We start from the raw sequence: 17,358 nt of genomic DNA on the forward strand, positions 1-17,358 counted from the left end.
TGGCTGTGATGTGAGGTTGGGAAGGGGCCACAAATGCAGACAGAAAGAATTCCCTGAGCTGACTCTGCCAATGGAGGTGAAGGGGTTTTGGACTCACCTGCTGAACTTCGCTTTCTCCATTCGATATTTTCTCTGTGTACACGAAGGAGTTGAATATCCTCTGCAAGAAAAACCAGAAAGGAAGTGTGAGAGGCTTTTCTGCCATAAATGCCCCAGGAAAGCAGCTCCAAAGGGTGCATGGGTGAGGAAATGGGGTCAGAGAAGGGCCTGGGGACCCTCCCAGCACCAGGCTTCCCAAGGGAATCATGCTCCATGTGGGATCTGCATGCAGAGGCTGACTTTGGAAGGCAAAGACATCACAGGGTTTTTTCCACACATCTGTTTATTTACCAAACTGACCTAAGGTGCTAAAAATAGTTCCACGTGCAAACTACGACCCTTCTTTTGCTAAACATTCAACTCAATATAACTACTTTTAAAAGTGCTTGTTTCCAACTAAAACATGGGAGGCTGGGAGCCAAATTCAGACAAATTCAATATGTGGAAAAGAGACAAGTGAGACCCAAATTGAACGCAACCAGATCAACCTCATTAATAGCAAAAAAAAAAAGAGATTTATCAGAAGATAGAAGTGAGAGCTGTGTCCTGCTGTGGAAAGCTCAGTTCCCAGGGGGACAGGTGACAGCCACAATGCCATCCCTGCTTACAGACACAGAGGAAAAAACACTCAGCACCTTGTGTTATATTCTGCTTCCAGACTGAAAAATAAGACTGGAAAGATTTGGGGTTACACCAACAGCATTACTAAAAGGTTTGCCTGATCACCAGAGCTTCTCTTCCAAGATTCCTCACTGCCAAGGGCAGCTTTCCCCTTGGGGACAGTGGAAAATGCACAATATCCCTAAAATATTCCTTTGTTCTCTGAACAGCAATCAGCGGTATCAATAGCTGTAATAGCAATAAATGGAGGTAATTTAGGCTGTTAAGGCATTTCTCCAGGAGAGCTGGGGGTTCACAGAGGGGATGGACCCCAGTTCTGTCAGTGCTGAGTCACACACGTGGCCACATCTGGCCAAGGACAGGGATTCCTAAACACCCTGGCCTGCATTATCAGCACTAACAACTGCAATTACTAAAGAGTTGCAATTTCATCCAAATTCATCTCCCTGACAACTCTTGGAGTCCACAGCTCCAAGAGTTCTTTTGATGCAGGTTCAGCTGATTCCCTCCCAGCACAGTTACAGGCAGCAAAAGCAGCCTGGAGAATCCTTTGGTGTGCTCCCCATCATCACCTCCCCTTATCCCTCTCCCTCCCGAGGACTTGAGGAATTTCAAAAATGTGAACTCTTCATTCTGAAGAAGCATTTGGAAGGGCAGCAATAAATCTCCTTGGCTTACAAGGCTCAGAGAGCCAAGAAGGGGGGGCAGGGGAGGGGGAAAAAAAAAGGTTTCTACTCTTAAAAGCTGCCTGTACATCGAGACTTCATCGAGACCTTTGTTTAAAGTTCTGCCTGGGTACTTTAACTACAAACATGTTGGCTTTTTTCTTCCCTCCCTCATGAGATGAAAAGATAACTTAAACATCAGAAGGAAATACATTAAAGCATGTCATTTTGATGCAAAATGTTTTAAATGAATTGAATTTTTCTGTCCACGCAGCGTTTAGTGTGCAGACATCAAAAGGAACGAGGAGGAAATCAACTGTCAGCTCCTGAGAATGGAGCTTTCTGTCCCTAACACAAAGCTGACCCTTCTTGCACCCTTTTCACATGCAGCCCATTTATGAACTCACAAAATAATGCCAGAGAACATCACCCATGGTTATGTAAGAGTCACAATGCCAGCAGGAATTTATTTGGCTTGGTTTTTAACCTATTTTTGCTTGATTTTGAATTAGTTAATTTCTTTAAAATGCTCTGGTATATTCTGTTGTTTTAATTAAAAGCACCATGCATGGCTGAGAGGGGGGAGCAGGAATTCCTCAGTCAAACTAAACACACATAATGAGTAAACCAACAGTAAAAATCGAGTAAGGATTGAGAATCCAGCCCCAAGGCTACACATGAACTGCTCAGCCCCTGCCTGGGTCCAGTGCCTTCTCGGGATATCTGCTCCCTATTCAAGAAGGCCTGGGCACAATTCCACCCTAGGGGGAAAAAAAACATCTTTAAGCTAATTTCACTGACTTAAAAGTGCCCTAGCTTTAACCAGAAAATCAGAGCTAAGTGGCAACCCCAAATGAAGTGGAGGGAACTTCACAGAGCAGAGAGAAAGTCAGCCCCACACACAACCTCAGGAAAACAGTCTAAATATTTAGGAGAACTTGCCCTGCAGTTTACACAGCCCATTAGCATCTGTACTTTATTCTCCCCACCCCTCTTGCTGAATTGGCTCTGGGGAGCAGATGGCAGCAGGCTCAGCTCCCTCACAGAACAATCCCACACGTGTTTAATGAGATGCTGGCCCGGCGTTATTTGCCATAACCCATCACCACTCACCCTCCCAACATGGGAAGGCTGTGCTGGATCAGCATCTGGATCAGCATCCAGCCTTTGCTCTGGATCAGGATCCATCCCTTGCCCTGGTTCAGCCTTTTCCCTTGAGCTGCTCCTGCCCCAGCCATGGAGTATCTCCATCCCCACCATCACTCCCAAAACCCCAGCACACAAATCCTTAAATGCCACCTTATTTTCCTTCATTTGCCTTTGTATGCAGTAATTAACTGGGGAAAACCCCTTTATTTTTACATCCAGGTGGAACTATCCCAGTGCTGTGACTGAAGCAATGTCTACTTTCCAATACTAAAAAAATAGTGTTGGGGAGTTTGATTTATCCTGACACTTTCCACAACAGCAAGAGGACAAGTGGAAACAGCCTTAAGCTGAGACTGGAGATTAAAGTTAGATACTAGACACTTTTTTCCGTTGTTTTTGGGTCAGACATTGGGATAGGTTGCTCAGGGACCTGGTGGAGTCCCCATCCCTGGAGGAGTTCTGGATCTGGGAGATGTGGTTTAATGACTCCAGTAGGGGTGGGCCAAGAGCGGGACTTGATGATGTTAAAGGTCCCTTCCAACCCTGATGATTCTCTAATTGTACCATTTCAAAGCTTATTATAACCTTCCTAAAGATTCTTTTGCAACTATTCAGACACTGGAGAGCCACAGCACTTGCCTGGCTGTACCTGCAGCTCTCTGCTCAGGTTCAGGCTCAGTGCTGCTGCCAGGGAATGAGCACAAAGCCCTGAACCATCCCTGGGGCCTCTGGCAACACCCAAATCCTGGGCACACCATTCCTGCTCCTAACCCTCCCCAGCCCTCCTGCTTGGCCACACAAACACAAGACTAGACAGAGAAAATCCTGGTATGTGCAGGGATCACACCAGGGATCCATGAGAGCTCCTCAGGAAAACCAGGAGATGTGGCCCTGTGAGCCTGCAGGGAGCCCTGAGGAAGCTGAGGCTTGTTTTCCAAACACACATCCCCAAAGTATCCCACTCGTGCTTTCCCAAGCTCTTGAAGTACCTGGCTGGGTCAAAGCACTTGCAGCTTCCTAGGGAATTCTTCTGTGGTACCTCTATATACCCTTTAATGACTCCAGCTGCCTGGCTTTAGCTTTGGACAGCAGGACCAGTATTTGATAAGAGAGAGGAATCAGGAAGGAATGAGGAATTCAGGAGCAGGGGGCTGGCACAGGGAAGATTTGGGCCACCAGCATCTAATGCCTGGCACAGGTGGGGTCTGACAGTGATGGATGGGCCCAGCACCCAAACCTCATCTCAGGGTGGGATGGAGTCAGGTTTCCCACCAAGCCAGAGATAAGCTCGAGTTTAGCTTTGTGGTGTCCCAAAAAATCCTCACTTGAGAGGCTTTTATTTATCTGAAACTGAAGGCAACTCAGTTTTAAACCTGGGAGAAGACTCTAAACCAAGCACTGCATAAAAAGTAAAATGTTAACTGGCTCGTTCCCTCGGGATGAAAATGCACTGCAGTGAGAAAAACACTTCCAAAAGCCCCAGTCTGACTGTCAGCACAGCATCAGAACAAACAGAAAAATCCACCACCCCCAGATCTCCAAGGTCCCCAACCAAACACAGGCACCAACTGCTCTGCAGAGCACTCAACCATTTGCACATCACTTTATTTGCCAGACAAGACACGAATCCATCTCCCTGACAACAAAAATAACATTTCTTTGAGACAAAGAGAATGAGGGAAAACAAACACAGGATTAGTAAAATAGCCACTGAGCTGTAAATATATTGAAGCCTCTTCACCATCCATACAAGCCATTTAAAAAACAAAAAAAGCCCAAAAAACCAAAAACACCCACCTTTCTGCAGGTTTAGAGCATGGACTGCGGTTAGCTGTCATATTTGGGTAAGGACTCAATGACAAAAATCAATAATATCAAAGAAGTTACACAGAATAATAAAATGTAGGTGTGTAAAACACAGGCAGAATCAGCTCAGCAGGGCTGTGGTACTTTGTAAACTTCAAGCAGCCCCTAACCAGGGTCTGGTTCCTACATGAAAGGTTAATGTTTTAAAAAGTGGCGAGCCAACAAATATCCAACAAATCCTGGTGGAGCTCGCCCAGCGAGGTTGTTTTCAGGGAAACCTGTGGAGTTTATTTTTGCAGTGTCTGAAGCCATCTCGTGTTCTGTTTTGTTACCATTTTCTAAAACCAAGGAACATTAACTAGAGACTTCCCAGGAGATCAGGGACATGCTCTGTGCTTTCCTCCAGGAATTTCCAGTGAGACATGGAAGTGAATTGGAGGAAAACACAGGGAAAGGCAAATCCAGGGGAATGGGAACACCGAGGGCAGCTGCTACAGATCTGAAAGGAATATCCCAACACCACCCTACAAATGCCCGTCTCCTCCTGTGGGTTTGCCAAAAAAAAAAACATGTTTTCAGAAGGGATTTAACTAATTAATGCTCTTTCTCATTACATGATCTGTGGAGCAGCCACAGACATCTGAATCAGAGAGAAAAGTGATGCTGAGCTCAGCTCAGTCCCTGCCTTCACAGGCTCTTGGAAATTAGAACTTTCCTAATTCATTTTTCTAATTAATGCCTCTAATTCAGTTTTCTAATCAATTGTTTTAATTAATCATGAGCAGTGCGATTTCCACTTTAGCCAGCATGTAGCTACCTTTCTTCTCAAACTCATATTGTTGTAGTTTGATTGGAAAATTGCTGAAATTTGAAGTTTTGCTGAACTAACCCTGATGAGGCTGAGAACTGGACACCTAAAATGCAGATTTTGTATCCCTCCAAGGAAATGCTGCAGAAAGCAGAAGGTAAAGAGCCTAACAAAGATAATCAGCACGTGCTATGAACTCCCTGTCTGGGAAAAATACACTAAAAATACCAAAAAATGTGGATTAATTAGCATGAGAACTGAGAAATCAATAACCAGCAGAGGCTAGAACACTAATTAATAAAGAGAATTATGTAAATTAGAACCAATGAACATTGCAGGATCATAACACACATTCCCCAATATTTAAGATTTTAAGTTGGAAATCATCATCTCCCTTCCCATTTTTTCATTTCATGAAGATTGCTCACCAAGTCCCTATTTGGGACTTTTCCCAAATTTTGAGTCTTATCCCTAAAAGGCTCAAGCTCCCACCACCTTCCACCAGGAGCTCATCACATTTCTGCAGCACTGGAATATACACTGGGCAACACAGGAGAACTGGAATTCAAGTTTGATCTTAATTTTGATGGCCAAAAGCATCTCATTTACATATTTATATATAAATATACATTAATATAACATTTCTATATCAGCTGTGGGGGTAAAATCCCATGGGATCATTTCAGGCCTCAGAGGGGAGATGGGGAGTGGGCACAACACTGAAAAGGAGCAAAGGAGAGCACAATTCTTATGAATTTGTTTCCTTGGAAAACTCTGGGCATTTGCAAGGAGAGAAAACTCTGGAAAACTGAGTAAGTGCCAAAAAATGCAGTCAGGAACAAGCAGGGTTTTTTTGTCTTCTTTTTCAAGGGAGCAGAGAAGAAGAAGGGGAAAAGGGTGAGAGGGGAAAATACCCCAAGAAAATGAGTTCCACATGTTCAAGAGATTATTCATTTAGCCAATGTAACTTGACTAAGGTTATTCTCCTGACAATGTGTATGGCAAAAAAAAAGAAAGTCATGCTACCAAACCCTTAAAATACAAAGCAGATGGGCTTCTCAATGGCATTGGATTTCTTTTCCCTACACTTAGTCCTCATTGCAGCCTCTACAGTACAAAACTTAAATTATTTCTATGGTTTTTTTCAGATTGAGAACATTTTGATTAGTGAACTCTTTTCACTTTACTGCATCTGGTTGCTCCTTTTCCTCTTAAAAGAACCTAAAATTGAGCATTTCAAAGGAGCAACATTGACCAGAGCCTTCATTCTACTGGAAGAACTCTGGGTTTCAGTTTTCTGGTTTGCTTTCAAACTCATGTCAAAATGACTCAAAATTGGGAAAATGTTAAGCAGCAGCCCAAGACTTGTAAATAGCTGCAATCCTAGAGCCAGAAGGGTTTGATACCACTTTAAGGGCAATTACAATTTGCTCATGAATTCAATGTACAGCAAGTCTACAGAAAAACCATGGATCAATTGATGCAACATTCCAGGCAGGATTGTGTGATTTTACAGTAAAGTCAGGAAAAAATCCCAAAGCACAAAGGGACAGACACACCAAGAGAAGTGACTGTTCCTTCATCAGTTTTACATAATTAAGTATTTTGCTTGGAGAAATGCTGCAGCACAGGAACTTTGAAAAAACAATACCCAAGCAGACAACCTTAAATCCAGGGATTTAAAGATCATAAATCACAGGGCTGAACTTCTGTGCATGAAATGAATGGGCTGATGGCAACCTAATTACAGAAATGTTTGCTTTAAATGTCCAAGAGAATAATTTTTCAGGATCTCTCAGCAGGAAACCATCAGCATCCACAGGATAAATGTCCCAAAAGCCTTCCCTACAACCTCTCTGGAACAGGAGCTGTCTCCCCGTGCCTGCACTTGGAGAGACACCCACGTTCAAAGTTTTAACACAAACTGCAGTCCATGTGCAAGTTCTTGCACCAAAACAGCCAGACTTTTGTCAAGAGATAAATAATTTATGAGCAGTAACCTGAAAAAGACTGGCAGGACATAATTATCTCCCTGTCAAGCAATGTCTGCAATAAAAACTACAAGGTTGTTTTCATTTACAGTATTAGTTGTATTAGTAAGTACAGAAGTTTTAAGGTCACCTGCTTAAACACCTCATCTGCATCATTTTTATATGATATTTGTACATTGGAATATTTGTATATTACTTATATTTGATATCATCCCCACCCTTCCTTTCCTGAGCAGAAACGAGGGCGTGCAAATCTGTGCAATTTTAAATTCTCAGGTTGAATCTCTCACTTGAAATTTAAAAGAACTTTTTAAAAACTACCTCAAGAAGATAAAACACTTTGCATTAATTATATGAATCACTCCCTGGGTGTAAAGTTATTTTCAAATAAAAAATTACATTCCAAAGTGACTGCAGACACACCAGGAGAGGTGTCCTGGCCAAGCAGGGCCTCAGCAGGTCTGGTGCCACCTCAGCTGCTCTGCAGCTCCCTGGGGACACGAGGCCAGCCCAGGGCGGTGACCCCACATTTAAAAGGGGGGTCAGTCACCAAACACTTCCAGAAGCAGAGGAGAGGCCATTTAAGCTGCACTGATCTGACCTCGGGATTTGAAATCCCCTGGGAGGCTCTGTGGGCTCCAGGAAACACCATTTTGCCACACTTCAGTGCTAATGAAAAGGGAATTACTCATCCACCAGCACTGGAAATGGGTTCTTTTCCCCTCTGCTCCCCAAACAGGGGGGGAATGAACTCAGACATTGAGCACAGTGATGGATCTGACAGCTTGGCGTTCCACGAGCCAGAATTCCACCTGGAACCACTGATGCCTTTTTGGGGCTACCTAAAAACACAGGCCAGACAAAATCAAGGGAATAAAACATGGTTATATTTACTGAGGGGTCTTCAAGTTTGATCTTAATTTTGATGGCCAAAAGCATCTCAGTTAACATTTCTATATCAGCTGTGGGAGGCAAAATCCCATGGGATCATTTCAGGCCTCAGAGGGGAGATGAGGAGCAGGCACAAGATGGAAAAGGAGCAAAGCAGAGCACAATTCTTATAAATTTGTTTCCTTGGAGAACTCAGGTACATTTAGGGTAGACAAAGCTCCCCCAGGGGCTGTACCCAAAATGGACCATGGGTCACAGGTTTTCATATTTTTGTAAGTTTGGCCCATTTGCATACTGGGGGTTAATCTCTCAATTACAGCTTCAGGTAATGAAGTCATTGACCCCAAGTTTGCTCCCCCCAACTCATTTTTGTTTCCATTTCTCGGGGCCTGAAACAGTGAGGAGTCCCTGATTGCCAGGCCTGGAGAGGAATTGTTGGGTCTGCCCAAAATGGGACAGCAGCAGCTCACACTGCACATGGAGTTTGGAGTTCTGCACTAAAGAACTGCAGGGTCACAAATACAGAAAAACAGAAAAGCTGAAATCCTAAGGCATCACCACCAACACCCTACACACACTGACAGCACTGACAAACTGCATCCTGCAGCCCAAAAAAACAACAGGCAGGTGCAAAATAGCAAATAATTCCTGGGTAAATAAAGCAAAGAAGGTAATCCCTGGAAGGAAGTGCTCAAGCATTTCTCCAAGGAGCTGAGCAGTCCCACAGCCCCTGGGACTGTTCCCTCCCTCGTTTTTCCAGGGAGCTGTGGCCCAGCACAAAAAAAAATTCCCAGTACCAAACCCTTGGGAATGCTCGCTGGGAGCTGCTGCTGAACTTCTCCCTCGTGTTGAACTCATTATCTCGGGACACAGGAGGAGGCAGAGCAGCCCTCAGAAAACAAATGTAATCTCCTGGAAAGAGCACAGCCATTAGATGTTATCAGTGTGCAAAAAAAAATTAAAGGTTGAGACTGGAGGAAGCTCATGAATTGAATTCTTACAGCACTTCAAAGCAATTTGTGCATGAATGCAAGCATTTATTCTTCTAATTAAAAAAGGGAAAAAGCAAGCAAAATAGCAAGACATCATTTACATGAAAGAGGGGGAAAAAAAAAAAAAAAAAAACCCAACCAACAACCAAAACTCAAACAAAACCTCCAGTGTTAATCAAGCACAGTGTGGATTCCAACCCAGAAAAAGGAGAGAAAGCTCCAGATTTAATGAGGGAAGGCGAGGATGAAGGAGAGGAGCAGAACTCGCCCCGGTGCTTTCTCAGCCATCCCATAGGAATTTCAACATCCAGCCTTTGGGAGCAAAAAACCATCAGATGTTGTGCAAAGCAGGGATTTGATTTTATTCCTGCCCCCTCACTGTATTCCAAACAAGCCAAGGGTGGGAGCTCTGGGGTCCTGGCTCTGGGTCCCAGGGGAGGGGATGGTCCCGCCACAGCCACAGGGATAGAGAGGGGTTTTTGAAATATGATTTATCCTAAATGAAGATAATGATCCCAGCTTTCTAGAAATGAGCAGTGCTGAAATGATAAGGAATATATTTACCTTTCAAACACTAAGTAGCAAGAAGCTAAACTCAACTCCAATTTAAAAATCACAGTGTGCTCTTTTGAGGAGCTCTGATTAACAGCCCTGAATGATTTCTGTGTCTGAAATTAGCCTCAAATTAGCGGCTGAAATTTGTAAGAACTGCCCCCCAAAAAAGTCTCCCTAAAGGCTTTTCACCTGTGCAAACACAACCCCTCAGGTCACTAGGCAGGATTTTTTCAGTTTCCACTCAGGCATCTCCTCCTTAGCCAGGGGAGGAGCTTTTTGCAGTTATTTCAATGCCAGGGATGCTCTTTGCCCCCAGATTCCCACAAATTCCAGCCTCACATCCTCGGAGTCACTGCAGGAGGAGAGTTCTGCTGGCTTACCCCACATTTCCCACTGGGCACCCTCAAGTTTACAAAGGAGAAATGCACTACCTGCAGCTTCAGCTCTGCTTGGAAAAACTGCCCATTTGGGGCTTTTTATGAGGTCAGTGTTACTGATCAAAGATTGAGGAAAAGATGGGAGAGAAATCACAAAAATCACAATGCAAAAAAGCTGCAGAGCAAAGAGGAAAAAGAAACCAGCTTTCAGGATGTTTAGAAACAGCCTGGGCTCTTTTGGAACATTGTTTTTTCCTCTGCTCTGAGTTGTTTTTACCTCCTCAGTGCAAACACATCCAGGAAGAGACTGGGCTGAGAAATGCACAATCCCAGCTGTGGAGGATGGAATTAATATCTCAAATTGATATCAGATTCATGTTCTGCAACCTAAATCACAGCAGATCTTGCCACACACCTGTAAGCACAGTCCTGGGACCCTGCCCATCCACACAGTCTTGCAATTTCTGGCCAACAGAGCACAACATCACGAGGACAGGGCAGCCGACAGAATGTGGGAGCAGCTTTCTACTGTAAAAAAGGGATTTAAACTGCAGGGAAGCAGCTTCTCAGAAAAAATCCAACCCAGGAAGTTGACAGTGGCAGCATTAATTCCTTTCCTGATGTGATGTCATTGCCAGTTGGGTTGTACCTATTAAAAAGATCAAAAAGGCCTCAAGTGCACACACACTGTTAAAATTCGAGCAGTGACAGAGGCAATTATTAGTTTTCATTCCCTCTATAAATATTATCACACGCTGCTTTTTCACAGAACGTTTACAAACTACGAAGCAAACGCACTGCTCCTGGTAAATGAGCACAAACCAATTTCTCTTTCAAAACAGGAGAGGATGATTCAACCTCTTTTTTAATCTCCAGTCATGTTTAGCTTTGTCTAAATAAAATATTTTGGAATCTCTGGAGAAAAGGCTGCTCGTTTACTCCAAACAAATCTCTGCTGTGATTTCCTTCCACGAGCTCTCTTATTTGAGAAGCACTTGTGCTGATCATGGCTAGTGTCATCTTCATTAAAGATAATCAAGAATCCCCAGGCAGATATTTGCACTGGAAATCAGATGTTTCATAATATTTCAACATTTCCTAACATCCATTCATATTTAATTCTCCAGGATGCTTCAACGCACATAAAATATGGATCAGTCCAAGCAGTTTTCCAATTAGAACTCGTTCTGAGCACGAGGCCAACAGGACTGAGTGGCAAACCTGAAATTGAATTAAGGATTTAAGGCTGGATAGAGACCACCTCCAGCTCAGCAACTAAAGAAATTCCCTTTCTGTTGCCTTTCTGTGCAATTATCTGTGTGTTGCACATCTGTCTGAACACGCAGGAACGACACCATAATCCACTTTGGGATCGGGATTAGTGAGTTCAGGCTCCAAGGAGAAATAAAGGCATTAACGCTGCTTTGAATGGAGAATGGAAGTGGATTAATGCTACTCAGGGAATGAATATTCCTGTTGTCTCACAGTTACTCCTGCACTGGTAGCAGGATTTGACTGTCAGGAAGTGGAGAGGGGGGGGAAAAAAAAAAGACTTAATGGGCTGAAAAATTTTCATTACGCTGATAGTGATAATTTATCTTCACAAATTAATGAATAAATTTCAACTTTAATAAATTGCTAATACCCAGGAATTAATCTAGGTCTCTGTTTCAGCATGGAATCTGTATTTTAATTTCCAGACTCCATGTGTGTTTTCACAACGCAGTTTTTGCATTGGGAACTGACAGACAGTGGAACAGCTCAAAACTCCTGTCCCACCTCCCCAGCTGGACTTTTATCCTGGTTTTTCACTCCTAACAAGGACACAAACACAAGGCTACCAAATCAAAAGCATCAGGAGATAAAAGAGTTCAAAACATTCCAAAAAGTGATGTCCATCCTCAAACAAACACAGAGGATGAAAATGAAGGGTGAGAATTTCAGAGTCAGAGTGAATTGAAAGAATATTGAATTTCTTATGAAGAAAAAGTAAATTATGAAAATTCTCAGAGCCACGCAAGGCAAATCCTTTCTCCAGTGCCTCATAACACATCAAATCAGAGTGATAAATTAGGGGATGTGCTCCTGTTTCTCACTTGCAGATGAATGAAGTGGCAATAGGAAGCAGCTGCCTCTATCTTACTGTGTATAAGCGGCAAGAATTTAGGCAAAATTTAAAGTAAAAAGGACAATGTGGCCACTGTAGCAATATCTCCAAATCCCAAGGAGCCACTACCACCTATTCCCAGTGTCTTTTCCACATTTCCTGGCTCTGCAGCCCCTCATCCCCCCGTGCCAGACTTGGCTCCCTCCTCCACGTGCTCCCACTCTCACCCACAAAACGTTCCCAGTCTGAGCATTATCTCATGGAAACACCAATTATCCCCACAGAAGAGGCCCCGTGGTGTGTTTGGGTTTGCTCTGCCCCACATGCTCACAGTTACTGCAGGTCAGCCCTGCCCCAACCTAAAGAACGTGGAATGCCAACCCAACCCTCCTAAACACCAAGTCAGGGGTTAATAAAAGAGAATTACTGGACTTCAGGACAGTTTAGGAGTGTATGCTCATTGATAAACACAGCAATCACTAATTGCTTATGTTAATTGGATTTTTTAAAATGTATTTGCGCCCAATTTCCACCATTATCAACCACAAGCTACCACTTCTACAGAAGTGATTGGATCCTCTCATTTAACTAATCAAAAAGAGCAGGGGACTCCCACAATGAAGCTAAAACAGAAACAAAGTGTAGAAGAAACTGGGGGAAAGAAGGTTCCTGAATTAATTTTGATACATTCCTTGTGGAGAGAGGGGATACAATGAGACAAGTGCTTTCTACAGTGTCAATGCCATTCTAAGTTAACAAGTTGCAAAATTAGTTTTGCTTTTAGAGTTCGGCATATCCTGATCAAGCACTAAAACTGCCCTGAAAGACAAAACCAAAACAAATCCACACAAAACAACAACACCCAGCCTGCATGGTTATAATTAACCTATAATTAAAAGTTGATATTCAACTGCTGAGAAAACCCTAATGAAAACAGAGATATTGATTTTAGAAAACCCAAAGCTGCATTTAACACAAACCCCCTTATTAATCAGCTGCTGTTCCACCTGTTCTGAAGATTCATTTTACGTTAATTTTACACCCCTGAATTAACAAAAAAAAAAAAAAAAACAACTTTCTTTGATATTTGCGGAATCCCAGACTGGTTTGGGGTGGAAGAGACCTTGAAGCTCATCCAGTTCCCCCCCATGCCATGGGCAGGGACAGCTCCCACCAGATCAGGCTGCTCCGTTACTCAGGAGATAAAACCCTGATTATTTCACTTCATTTGAAGCAAGAAGATGAAATATTCTGCATGGAATCTTCAGGAGGAGAAAACAATGCTTGGAAATAGCACTGATGAGCTGGAAACACTTCCAGGACCAGCTGGGACATGGAGAGCACATAAGGTCCCCCGTGTCAGACTGTTCCTACAACTTTCCTGCCCAGGTATTCAAAACTTCTTGGGAAAACCAAGGTAACCCACACGAGGTGACAAGAAACCCATCAGGCACAGCTCTGTGACACCCCCAGGCGCTGCAGCAGCAGCAACCACCACCACTTGACCCAGAAACTGCCCCCTCAGCAGCCCCAGCTCCTTCCACATCTCAGCCTCATGGGATTCCATCAGGATTTATCCCTCCAATCCAAACCAGGCCTGAAATTCAAACCATTTATCAAAAAAGTCCTCATGCTACTCCAAGGCTTGATCCCTGCATGAGCCACTCGTTTAAGAGCTGGACTCCATGGTCCCTATGGGTCCTTCCCAACTCAGAATAATCTGTGATTTTTTCCCCCCCTCTATTTTAATATTTATCCCCCTTGCCAGGCCTTGGATTATTGTTGTTCACCACAGAGGTTACATGGATGTCAACAGCCACCAGAAGAGGCTGCTCAGATTCCAATTTCTCCACCAAAAAGGTACATTTCTACCTTCTTCTCCACAGGGCCATTTTTAGCACACAGTGGCAGAAGAGGAGCCCATGACCTGCAGCTCATCTGAGGGCAGAAGAGCTGGAAACAGCCTCCAACCACTCGTTTTTTGGGGTAGAAATGTACTGAGCAAAGGAAAAACAGGGAAAAAAGGACAAAATTGCTATTTTCTTGCCCAGACAGAAACAAATCCCAGCACCACATCTCACAGAACAAGAAGCTCTGCTCAGAATTTACAACTCCATAATTTATTACCACATTCGTCCCAGCAGATTTTTATTTTAAACATGAGCTCCCCCCAAAAAAGCCACATTTAGGTTTTCAAAGATTCTTTTCCTTTCTGTGGGGTATTACTGTATTTCCTTGTCCTTGGAGAGTTTTATCTGGGATTACACATATGTACCAAAACACAGCTGTTCCACTTCTTGGCTCCTTTATTTTTTTCCCAGAGAAAAACCTGCCTCTATCAGGCACCCAATTAGCTGCTCACTATCAAAAGGCTGCTTGGGCCTTTTATCTGCTTGAAAACTGGATTCAAGTGAGAGGGTGTCATGGAAACTGTGGCTGGGGTCATTTCCTGTTGCAGTTTTACAGTCACTGAAAATAAAATAGCAATAACAATAATAGAAGGGTTTTTTGCTGATTAAAAAAAAAAATTTTTTTTGGTTATCCCAGCTTGCAAAGCGGTCGTTGAGTGAAAGGGAAAATTATATTATTTTTCATGAGAAATCTTCATCTGACAAAGTAGAAAGTGATTTCAATTCAATGTTCAACGCTCTTAAAAAACTGAAGATCACACATGCAGAACACAAAACTCACAGCAAATGTGCAGTGAAATTAAAAAAGAATTCAAAATTAAAAGCCCTACTCATGGTACTACCCCAGACTGTTTGTTTCTCTAAGTATTTCACTGAGCAAGTGGGATAGAAAATTACAGATAATTATATAGGAGATTCTAGCGAATTAGCTAAGGACGGCACTGAAAACTAAAACAGAAAAAAAAAGGGAAAGTTCATGAACTAGGGAGCTTTCTGGCCTTAAGTCATAAATAGAGATAATTAAAAATTTTAAAAAATAAGAAAACCTCAGTCCTTTGCCAGATTTTCCTCTATTTTGATGAAAAAAAGAGGGAGAGAAAAAAACACCATAAATTTGCATACGTTCCCAGATAACAGATTTCTTAAACACTGAGTTAAGTGAGGGGGGTAACTGGGAAATACAAATAAATTCCTCTTAGAGAGGAAACATGGATCTGACTTCTGTGAGTGATCTTTGGTGAGAGGAGATTGAGGAATACCTGGCACACATCCACTTATGAGCACACCTAGGAAGGTCCTTACTTGGTTTATACAGAAAACGCCACAAGTTCACTTGGCAAAAAGGCCCTGAGTGCTTCATCTCCAAAAACTTCTTCCAACCATTCCGATGAAATTCTCGCTCAGCTCAATGACACCAGTGCAGAACATCCTGGTTGGTCCTGAGACACAAGTGCTCCATGCACGTTCCCCTGGCAGCATTTCCCAGCTGAATTCCCTCCCAAGCCCTCTGAGGGCACCTGGGGGCAGCCACCCCCCAAAAAAGCCACATTTAGGTTTCCAGCTTAATAATTCTGGGATCTGACCAAGCTAGAAAGCCTACTCCAATCACATCTATCCAATTTCTAATTTAATTAAATACCTGCATTTTCTTGTGTGTGCTTCTCCACCGTTTGGGGTTTTTTTTGTTAATAATTTTCTCTCACTTCACCTTTACTCAGCAATTTCCAAACTGGAATAGATTTCCCGAAGTTTTTGCAGGAGCTGAAATTCTCTCTGCTTGTGACCCCACAAAGCACCACGTGAATTAGCAACAACAGACAATCCAGGATTTTTTTTTTTTGCTGAAGTTTCCCTCTTTTTGTTAATGCAAAGTTAAATATATGTTCACTAAATTCGTGTTCTCGTGAAGATTATTGCCAGGCCAAGCTGAACACATCCATGACCTTATTTTTTGAGGATGAAAGGTAAGGGTTAGAAAAAGCTTTTTTAAGAGCCACAGACAGAAAACAAAATGCAGCTGAGAGATTAAACAGAAGATGAAAGACAACATCAAATCTCAGTTGACAAAAAATAATAACAAAAATATTACAATAAATCAAATGCTGTTGTGGTACGTGGCCATTACAGACAAATCTGAGAAATAAAGGGACGGAGAAAAGTTGTCCCAGTGTCCCCAGGTGTGGGGACACAACCCGGGAAGGTCATTGGGAATGCAAAGCCCCAGCTGGGGCAGGAGGAACTGCAGAGCCCCGAGCCCTCCCCCCTGCCATCCTGCTCCCCATTATTCTCCACTCAAGCTGAAAGCCACAAGGGCTTTTCCTCGGCCCCGCAGTGTCAGGCGGACTTGGGAAGCTCGGCAGGAATTGCTGAGGGATCCAGGAAGGCTCAAAAGGCTCCTGCCACAAAGGGCCCTTTCATCTGGGCCGTGTGGCCATTAAACACGTCCTGCTAATGTGCATGCACTTTATAAAGTGATTATAAAGTGAGGGCTCAGTCACTAACTCAGCTGCACAATGAGATTTTTAAGTCTGTCACTGGAAAACTGGGATTTGAAATGAGGAGCTGGGAATGCTGCACAGCCCCTCTGAGCAACACTCAGGGCCTGGTAGCCCAGCTGAACATGGATTTTGCATGTTTTAAGGCTTTCATTTCTTTGTTTGGTGACACTCAGGCACCTCACACCGCTCAGGAAAACATGGCAAAGAGGATTCAAGCCCTGACAGTGCTCCTGCACCAAACATGATGCTCTGAGCACACTGGAATCGCTGCTCTGGCAGGTTGGAAACAGAAAGTTAATAAATAAAAAAATAATAGAAATAATAGATCAGCTCTTGCTGTTACACCATGGATCAGGATGAACTGGTGAGCTGCCACTCCTGCTCTTACCAACACCAAAGCAGTGCACAGCCACTTTACTCTTTCTCCATCTTCTGCCTCCCTTTCCTTTTCCCACAGGGGCTCAGCATCTCCTGAGATTTCGATTAACTAAGGTAGGTACAGACTCCTGCCAGCTCTGTGAGAGAGAATGTTACCTTCTGTCCACCAAAAGGAAAGAAACGCTTTTTAAAAAGTAATCTAAAAAAAAAAAATCTTTTCTTTCTACATCATCAAAGCGAAGGCAGAAGTTGAGAATCCTCCCCAGCATGGGTGTGGCTGTGGGCCAGCTTTGCATTCCGGCCTGTGCAAACCACAGCCTTGCTATGGCAAGGTTTCCATATTTTAAATATTTTTAGACTCAGGGCCTGATGCTGATCCATTCCATCCCATCCCATCCCATCCCATCCCATCCCATCCCATCCCATCCCATCAGGCTGCTCCAGCCTGGCCTTGGGCACTGCCAGGGATCCAGGGGCAGCCCCAGCTGCTCTGGGTCCTTGTGCCAGGGCC

At 43.5% G+C, this 17,358-nt stretch overlaps 1 protein-coding gene across 2 annotated transcripts in view; it reads right to left on the reverse strand.

Annotated features, from left to right (window-relative positions):
• Nucleotides 1-17,358, reverse strand: part of CACHD1 (cache domain containing 1) — an 87,838-nt gene that overhangs the window by 59,075 nt on the left and 11,405 nt on the right. For both annotated transcript variants that reach the window (XM_030953986.1, XM_030953987.1), the window contains exon 2: nt 98-160. In XM_030953986.1, the coding sequence (XP_030809846.1) occupies nt 98-160 (63 nt within the window). The remainder of the gene's footprint in view (nt 1-97; nt 161-17,358) is intronic.

Source organism: Camarhynchus parvulus, chromosome 8 (genome assembly GCF_901933205.1).
Source record: "Camarhynchus parvulus chromosome 8, STF_HiC, whole genome shotgun sequence".
Lineage (NCBI taxonomy): Eukaryota > Metazoa > Chordata > Aves > Passeriformes > Thraupidae > Camarhynchus > Camarhynchus parvulus.